The following is a 9,228-nucleotide window of genomic DNA, read 5'->3' on the forward strand; positions in this document are numbered from 1 at the left end:
GGAAGTCTGAATATACTGACTAAAACTTGCATATATCCAATGAAAGTCTGAATGTATTGAATTAAACTTCACTATGTGAGATTGTGAGCTGTTGTGGTATATTTTCATTGGTTTTTGTAGATTTTCTGGCCATCGTTTTATTGGATCAAGGACAATGGTCTAATTGTTTGAAACTTTTGGTATGACCCTGTCTGGAATGCAACCCTGATACTGGATATTGGACTAAAAGAGTTGAAGAGGTAATTGCAGGCTAGCCAACGAGCTATTAGGCTAACACTGAAGGGTACCACGGGGCCAAGTGGACTCTGACAGCTGTCGAGGACATTAAAAAGTCTCTTGATTTCCTAATGGAGGGAATGTCTACTATCAGGTTGCAGTAGAACAGCATCCTTAACATTGTGGAGGTGGTAAAGCTCCTCTGCATCTAAAACATAGAGTAAGAGAAAAGGATTGCAGACCTGCAACGGTATTCCAGGATAAATGACTGCTTCATATTAAACCCCGCTCATACGCTCAGGCAGGTACTGTCAATAGCAGTGAGGAACCAGGGGAGCTGGACGTTAGCTCCATGGTACAACAGGTTGCTGCTTTCCTGCAGTCCAAAGGGATTGATCTGGACTGTGACAACATCGACGCATGCCACCCTGTGCCCAGAATAAACACCAGCAACAAACCAGCTATTATCTTAAGTGTAAATAAGAAGCACGAGAATGCACTGCTGGGACAAGGGAGAAAATTAAAAGCATATAAAGTATTTATCAATGAACATCTAACCAAAGAGCCAAGCAAGCATTGTACCTTAAGAAACTGGGAAAAATTCAAAGTACTTGGATGACAAACTGTAAAATCAAACTAAAAGGATCACTGGAGGAAGCTAAACTGCTGGTCATCAAAAATATGGTAGATCTCAAAAAATATACAAAACTAAACAAGGTAACAACTATACACTCACTTATCACACACTGAAGGGAAAGGAAAAGCTATTTTATATTAATATGTGGAATGAAACCTGAATATATGAATCAATGAGTGATCCACCTGCTCCCCATCTTTGTTTGCTGATTAGGTGCTTTACCAGCCCGAGGATCTGCCTGCACAGAATCTTAGCTTGTCCTAGGCCTGTGCCTCTGGACAGACACTGGAGAGGCATATATAATGCATGAGTGTGTGTGTGTTTTCAGGTTTTACTGCAACAGTAGCTTTTTTGGTAAAATTAGTGTAAAAACAAAAAACATTGCACACCCTTGAATATTTAATTATCCTTTCTGGAAAAATGGATCAAATTATTCAATGGAGAGCCTGGAACATTACTGTAGGCCAGTATGAAGGAAGCTAACAGCTAACCAACACATTAATTAAAGTCAGAAAACTATTTGCTGTTATGGAACCTTAAATATTAATTTTAAATAATTTAATCAGCCTGGCTGATTATTTGGAAAGCTGCCAATCTTGTTGGCAATAGCACTTCTCAGAAGATCCCTGGGTTTGCAACACCACTAGCATGAGAAATAAAGAAATAGTGGACTAGTTGGGGGGGAAAAAAAACAAAACAAATAAACTGACTTTTCTTTATGAATTCATTAATACTTTGCACACCCACAACAGAAAAAACTGAAGTATATTGGCTGAACCATTAATGTTCCTGTATGTGGGAGTGTACAAAATAATAATAAACAAACAAAAAAACAACAATAGTTCCTTTTTTAAAGCATGATTCACCTTTAATAAAGAATGCACATAAAGCTACACATGTGTACATTCCCCTTTGACTACAGCAATTTCCTGTATATTGCACTTTAATGATGTAATGTGCTGTTACTGGTACAGGTAAGAACAAGACAAAGACACACTAAGGCAGACAGTTGATAGTTTAAAAAAAAATAATAAAAATTTAAAAAGAAAAGAAAAAAAAATGAGGAGGCTTCTCACCATCACACGGCCAGTTCCTGGAAAAAACAAAACAAAACAAAAACAGGAAGTTTGTCTCTTTGCACACACACACACAAAAAAACCTGGTATAATCTGAGATTATACACTCACACATTTGCTGAGAAATCTTAGAAAGACTGAGGAATTTACTGAGGTTAAAATTGGATATATACAAGCAAGAAAACCCTCAGGAAAAAGGGGTAAGGAACCATAACACTTCACTTTGCATGGCTCGATGAACCTTGGACCATCTGCCTGCAGTATAAGTCTCAATTAAATAATAACCTTAATACTTGATACATGATTTTAGCCTACAGTGACAATGACATCTAGCCATGGTTATTTAGAAGAACACGTGTGCGAATGAGGTGATAACTGGATCGGGAACAGACTGACAGATGCTCGTTCACCCTGCTACAAATGCAAAGTGAAGTAGTTCCTTGACAAATAAGATTTTTTTAGAGTTGATTCTTGTGCATTTCTGACTTTAACACTAAAAATAATCCTCATTCACCAATTCAACATCCATTTTTTAAACCTACAACAGCCTTCATAATATGCATTTGTAGATATAAAGTGCAAAACTAGTAAGAATAGGACGTGAATAACATGAGCATGTTCTCTGTATAAATTGTACTTTGAGGATTTGTGCAAAAATGTTGCTTGTCACATTTTAACAGACAATTACAGTCAGAAAATTTAAATGTCACTGTTGTTTAAGGACAAACCTTTTATGGTAAGCAAGCTGCTTTACATAAAGAGAGCAGCAACAGTGTCAACAGACACACATGCACACACATTAAGTATTGATGTAGCTGCCATAAGAGGTCCATACTGGTTTGTTATGTTGTCTGAGTCATTAGCAAGAACTGAAACAAATGAGGGCAGTAGTAGTTTGAAAAGGAGGGAAAAAAAGACTAACATGGAATAACTAATAAAAATTCACAGTTTAAACACATACAATACTCGTTTGTGTGCCATCATTGATACGAGGTTTGCTGATTAGTAAATAGACTTTAAAACACTAACGGTTGTTAAATAATTACAACATAGCACAAAAAAATAAATTAAATAAAAAACCAATGTACAATCAAGCTGTCCAACATTATAAAGGTTGAGTTTAAATGTTGTCACTGGAAAAATTGTAGCATACTCTAAATGATAATTATGTCTAGAGACATTTGTGCTGTGTGTAACTGAAGCCCTTGATCAATAAAACTTGGGGTAGTTAGTGCTACTATTACCGTTTACGCTTCGTTAAAGTATCCGCTCTTCTATTTTCCAAATGGTACAAATGTTTGAAAAAAAAATCCTTTTCAGTTTATGTATTAAACACATCTCAGACAACTACAAGTGTAATTTATAACTTTAGTTCATAAATTCAGAATAACTCAAAATAAAGACCCTTCATGTGGAATAAATATGAACGAACCCTCTGAAGCTACAGAGTAATACCCAAATAACAGTACTGTGGCTTTTTAGGTCAATTTCTTCATATGAACATATAAACACGCACACACACTCACGCACACAAAACGATCACACCTTGTGTTGACTCAACAGTCGGCAGAAAGAGCACATGGAATAAATCTTCACAGTCGTAGGTCTTCTGCTTAGCGCTGTGTGATATTTTGTGGAAGTATAATTGGTGTGCAAGCAATCCCAGCAAAGGATTCTGGAAAATGCAAATCCCTCTCCCACTCATCTGTCTCTGTGTTGTACACCTGAACGATACTTGTGACATTGTTCAGGTGCCAGTTGTAACCTCCGACGATGTAAATCTTCCCGTCTAGAAGGCAGCAGCCCGCTTCAGACTGGCCGGCCCTCATAGGACTGGCTGTGGTCCACTGGTCGTTCTCTGGGATGTAATACTCGACTGCTAGCACATCAAAACAACGGTCAACATGGTCCATGCGGCCGCCCAGGGCGTATACCCGATCCCTGGTGCTGATCATGGTGTGCAGCACTCTGGGTTCATTCATGGGAGCTCTGAAGTCCCATTGGTCTGTCGCCGGATCGTAGCAGTGAAGAGTTTTCTTGTCATCCAATGAGACGCCGTATCCTCCTGAGATATACAGCTTCTCTTGACAGGAAGTCCCCGCATGACCCCAAATCCGGCGTTTTAATGGTTCCACATATGACCACTCATTCTTCTTTGGGCAGTAACACTCTACAGATGACAGGCTGCCAGATCGATTGCGCCCTCCAGTGGCGTACAGCAGTCCATTCAGCACATTTAGCTGAAACTGGATACGAGCCTCCTGCATGAGTGGAATGCGCAGCCATTGGTTCAGATGTGGATCGTAGCGGAAACAGCTGTCCACCGCCCCCTCGCCACTACGATACTGTAAGTGCTGTCCGCCGACGACGTAGACAAAGTTGTCTAGTACGGCAACACAAGCATGGCTGCACCCCGTCTCCATCTCCGTAAGCTCTTTGAACTGACGGGATGCGACATCTGGAAGATAGTACACCTTTGTGGTGACTGTGCGATCGTTGTCGGTGTAGGGCGTCCCACCAAAGGTGATGAGTGACATGACGTCAGAGCGAATGAGTGTCCGTGAGGACTGCATTTCATGCTGTCGGAAGGGAAGGATCTGGTAATTGAAGGCCTCGAGGAGATACTGGCGACACTGAACATCCTCCACCATGATGTCCACTCTCTGAATGCTGTCCACCAACTCTGAAGAGCGCATGAGGGGGAACCGCACGTGGCAGAGGACGCTGCTGGCTTGAGCCCGGCGAGACTCGTCGTACTGGAGCCACCTGATGGCGGCGTGGAAGAGGTCGATCTCACTGCAGTTCTTCAGTTTGTTGCTTTGAAGGAAGAAGGTGAGGCGCTCCATGGGAATGTGCAGGAAATCATCCTCCTCTGCAATCTGGAGGAAGTGGCAAAAGGTGAAGGCATCCACCGACTCCTTCAAGGAGGACAAGCTGAACGTGGTGGCCATCTGGCCGATGTGCAGGCAGGTCTCAACGCTCATCGCTGACTTGAGGAACTCCTCGCAGAGCTCCACGACAGGAACCATTTGGAGGAAGACAGCAGCTCCGAGGACATCCTGAATGCAGTCCAAGTCTAAAGTGACTTCTGCACTGTAGGCAAAGTCGATGATGTGTTTCAGCCCACGGGCAGACAAACCCTTCAGCTCAATGGTATCTTGGTTCGACTCCCTCATGCCTCCCGTGAACATAGCTCTGAAACACAAGGACGTGTAAGTAAACTACGTGATATTTTACGGTCCCTTGGAATTCAAAACTGCATACATTTACTTTACTGTTGAATGGCAATGGAATCAGAGTCATTGCTCTACGTAAAATAAAATGAATAAATAAATTAAAAAAGGCCCTTTTTTTCTTGAGTTGTTCATTGTTTCAGGTCTGGTGCAGATGAACCAAAAACTAGTGTGCAAAGCAGTAAGCTTACCTTTTCCTGCATTTTTATGTTATTGTACAATTATCTAAATATTAAAATGTTTTAATATGTTTTAAAACTTTCTCAATTTCTGCTTCTCTAATATACGATATCGTTATATCATTTGGCAAATATGAATTCACTGACATACAGGAGACTGAGAATGTATTTTTACATTACCGAGATGTGTATTTAACTTTAAATGGATGTAACTGTTTTTTTCCCTCCATTCCAGCTAAAAGCTTCCAGTTATGAATGCAAATTAGGCAGTGTGAAGTTTCATGCCTTAGACTAACCTGAAGTAATCACTACAGGCGGCCAGCACTGCTTTATGGACCTGGAAGCGCTCCTCGTTGATGGCCAGCACGACGTCAAGTAGCTGGCCCTGAGCCCGTAACACAGACAAGCCCTGAAGGAGGGTGGAACTGTGGCTCGGGGCTGAGAAAGTACAGCGAAGGGTGCTATTCTTGTTTGCCATACTGTAAAGAGAAAAAGGCCTCAAGTCACTCAAGTGATTGTTCCTTTTTTCACATCTCCCCTGATCTTAGTTTCTGTACTCAGCTTAATTTTTCAGTTACTAAAAGCTATTACCGCCTTTTCAAACATGCTGCATAGTCCAAGAGATCAATAAGTTGCGTCTGGTGAAAGCATTGCTGTGATGAAAATTTAATCTAATCTGCTAGAGTCGGCCAGGGAGAAATGCATTCTGTTCGGTGTCTTTGCATTAGCGAGAATGTGTCTGTACACTGGAGTCATGGTGAGGGGAAGAGATAGTGCTGTGCACTTTACTGCTAGACATAAAAAACTGAAATCTATCTGCCACAATTACAGTGGCTTACTGAGAGCAAGTAAGTATATCTGGTGGACACACCATCATAGGTACATGAAAAAGCATCACTTTGTCAGCACTCAAGGAAAAGGAAGTTCTCCCTGACATCACTGCAAACACATTTATTCAAAGTACATATATAACCTCAGACGAGCGACAAGCTTACATACGTTTTTGCTTGCACTTTTCCCCCCTGATATGCTTCATTTAACAAGATTCAAAAATGGCATCCAAGCACAGCAAGAAGGTTAAAAATGACCAAATGGGGCTAAATGGGAACGATAGGAGTTTTTCAAATCCAACAATTATCCTATATTAAGTCAAAAAATTAAAATTGAGTCAAAGACAAGTGATGAGGTTCAACCTGACAACCAGCTCAACAACCCCACCCCTCCATTAGAGTGGACACAATGATCCAGGCCTTCTCTTCCAACATCAGTGTTTTGTTCAGAAATCAGTTTTCTTGCCCTAATAGGAGAAATTATAATCACCCTGGTGTAAATAAAATCTGTTCAATCCTAAAAAAGTAATTGAGAACTGAGAACTGTGTGTATAAAAATAACCAGTCTTGCAATTTTCATACCCCAGTATTGATCTCGAATATCAAGTGATGCTGATATGATCAAAAAGATTCGTTCCTCTGACTCTCACCTTTATTTTGTCAAAAGCTAACAAATACAATGTAGCCCAAATAGACATTTTCTTGCTTTGGAGGTTGTATTAGCTCATCTCACAAGAGCCAACAAAATAATTTAGAGAATGCAAACGCTGCTGGTTGGTACTGGTAAAAAAATAAAACGGCAAAAAAGTGCAGGTCTGGAATAAACAGCTTAAAACAGTGCGAGGATCCCTGCAGTAGTTGTATGACTGATCCTGTGTATGTGCATGGGAAAATTAATTCCTGACAAATTTCCTATTTGTTTGTAGAAAAGCTCGAGTACCTGGGTATCTGCTGAGCAAATAATATTCATCTCTGTCTGTGCATGTCAAAATAAAAGGAAAACAAAGTGGAAACTGCGCACATGCGCGCACACAAAACAGGTGAAGGGAAGAAAACGGAGAGTCTTCTTTTATATATCTGGACTAACGTGGTTGTTTGCCCGCGTAAAATAATAAAAAATGCAAACGTGTTCCATTTGGCTTTGGCAGTGTTACTCTTAATACTTAATGATGGCGTGTCCTACGGTTATCACGTTGACGTAATTAAGTGCACCTGCATGTCTCCAGTGGGGAAACCTCCTCATTAAAATAAACGAAATGCTTACGGTCTGCATTATGTTTTTGTTTTGTTTTTTTAAATATCAGAATTTTTAAAAACATGCCTAATCTGATTTTGAAGAAGATATTTGAGCCATAACAAAACAGAAACAGACTTTCCACGGATGTGCTCGCAGTTTTGTGGTGACATTTAAAGCAAACTAGCATCGCTTCAAAGTTGTGACCTATTTATTAGTCTATCATAAAAATTATTAATAAAACTGTTAAAATATAGCAGGTTGTGTTACGGTTGTCTAGCCTCCATTCTGAACTTCTTTTTTCTTTGCTGTATCGATAAAAAGGAGCAGGTAGTCTTGGTGCCTGGAGGCCCGGACACCGCCTCGGTGTTTCCTTGATTTACGCCGCGGCGCTTCGAACCGTTCTGACGGACTCGGATCGAGCTCGAGTCCCGGAGCCGTGGGAACTCCCATCAGGGAAACACCGGACACCCAAGACAACACCGTGGACTCCCCACGCCCTCACCCACCTGTTCTGCGTATCTTTTGGAGCAAATTCCCCACCATCTGACTCCGCCATCTTCTAGCACATAGCAACACGCATAGGGCATTTTCAGCAGAGTTAACAGGATGCCAATGGCACGACTGGCCCGGTCATGGCTTCACAAGTCTGAATAAAGTCGATTGTTCCAGGATGGATGGTAAACAGCTGCCTGTCTGTAGTCCTGTGCCGAACACGGTGGTGACCTCACCTACCGGCTGCTTGCTGTACCTCCTTCCTTTGTGCCGACCACTAGAGGGCGCCACAGTCACGTGCACAGGTGTTTCAGTTGAGATGTCCCGTGTGAAGCATTGATCCTATAGGAGACAAAATTAGATTGTAACAGTAAATATCCATAAAATGTGTCTGTCATTCTATTCATACGGTAGGCCTGTATTAAAGTAGCACTTCTTGGTTGCCAGTTAAGTCTATATGTGTAAAATGTTGCGAATATTAAAAAAAAGTATCAATTGCAAAGCCTGTATGTAAACAATACAATAGTATATGAGCTGGGGCCTCCTTTATCAGATTTTTCTGTGCAGTAAATGTGATAGGACTGGAATGCAGAGAGACCAGTTCTGCACACAGACTGTGCTAATATGTAGAGAATGTGGTTTGACATTGTTGAGTTGAAATGAATGAGGCTTTCCAGTGAAAAAGTCTAGCTCATTAAAATGATGTCAAAGCAAAAGACTGTAACTTGTCTAAGACCATATGAAACTAATTCAAGTCATTTTTATTTATATAGCGCCAAATCACACCACAAGGCACTTTATATGATAAGGTAAAGACCCTACAATAATACAGAGAAAACCTGAACTTTCAGAAAGCAAGGCAGCAGTGGGAAAGAAAAACTCCCTTTCAACAGGAAGAAACATCCAGCGTAACCAGGCTCAGAACATCTTTGCTCATGCAGTCATCAGAGTTTGAGTCTGTGTGTGTGTGAATGTTAGACAAGGTGCTTAAACACTTTTTTCTATCTAAAATTCAAATGTGTTCTCTGGAGTGACGAATCACAATTCACCATCTGGCAATCCGATGGATGAGTCTGGGTTTGGCAAGGAGAACTGTACCAAGTGTAAAGTTTGGTGGAGGGGGGGATTATGGTGTACAGTTGTCTTTCACGAGGTGGGCTCAGCTCCTTAGTTCCAGTGAGAAGAACTCTTAATACTTCAGCATACCAAGACATTTTTACACCAAGCTTGTGGGAACAGTTTGGGCATGGCCCCTTCTGGATTAGAACATGACTGTGCACGAGCGCACAAAGCAAGGTCCATAAAGATGTAGAAGAACTCAATTGGCC

The 9,228-nt window shown here is 41.1% G+C and overlaps 1 protein-coding gene across 2 annotated transcripts; it reads right to left on the minus strand.

Moving 5' to 3' along the window:
• Positions 1-1,700: 1,700 nt before the first annotated feature.
• On the minus strand, positions 1,701-8,531 carry klhl26 (kelch-like family member 26). Of its 2 annotated transcripts, XM_026194384.1 has the most exons (3): positions 7,915-8,531; positions 5,638-5,820; positions 1,701-5,124 (listed from the first exon to the last, which is right to left on the minus strand). In XM_026194384.1, exons 1-3 carry the CDS (start codon positions 7,962-7,964, stop codon positions 3,543-3,545), a joined length of 1,815 nt encoding a protein of 604 aa, XP_026050169.1. In that variant the 5' UTR covers positions 7,965-8,531; the 3' UTR covers positions 1,701-3,542. The 2 variants fall into 2 exon arrangements, with proteins under 2 accessions (XP_026050169.1, XP_026050170.1); XM_026194385.1 differs by lacking the exon at positions 5,638-5,820.
• Positions 8,532-9,228: the final 697 nt, after the last annotated feature.

Source organism: Astatotilapia calliptera, chromosome 15, assembly GCF_900246225.1.
Source record: "Astatotilapia calliptera chromosome 15, fAstCal1.2, whole genome shotgun sequence".
In the NCBI taxonomy this organism is placed as follows: Eukaryota; Metazoa; Chordata; class Actinopteri; order Cichliformes; family Cichlidae; genus Astatotilapia; species Astatotilapia calliptera.

What these genes read in the sequence shown, in the direction of transcription:
- klhl26 (XM_026194384.1), bottom strand. Translation starts at nt 7,964, where the DNA reads ATGGCGGAGTCAGATGGTGGGGAATTTGCTCCAAAAGATACGCAGAAC. An exon ending in CCAAAAGATACGCAGAACAG is followed by an intron (nt 5,821 to 7,914) that starts GTGGGTGAGGGC and finishes TTCTCTTTACAG; the next exon opens with TATGGCAAACAAGAATAGCA. An exon ending in GCCTGTAGTGATTACTTCAG is followed by an intron (nt 5,125 to 5,637) that starts GTTAGTCTAAGG and finishes CTTGTGTTTCAG; the next exon opens with AGCTATGTTCACGGGAGGCA.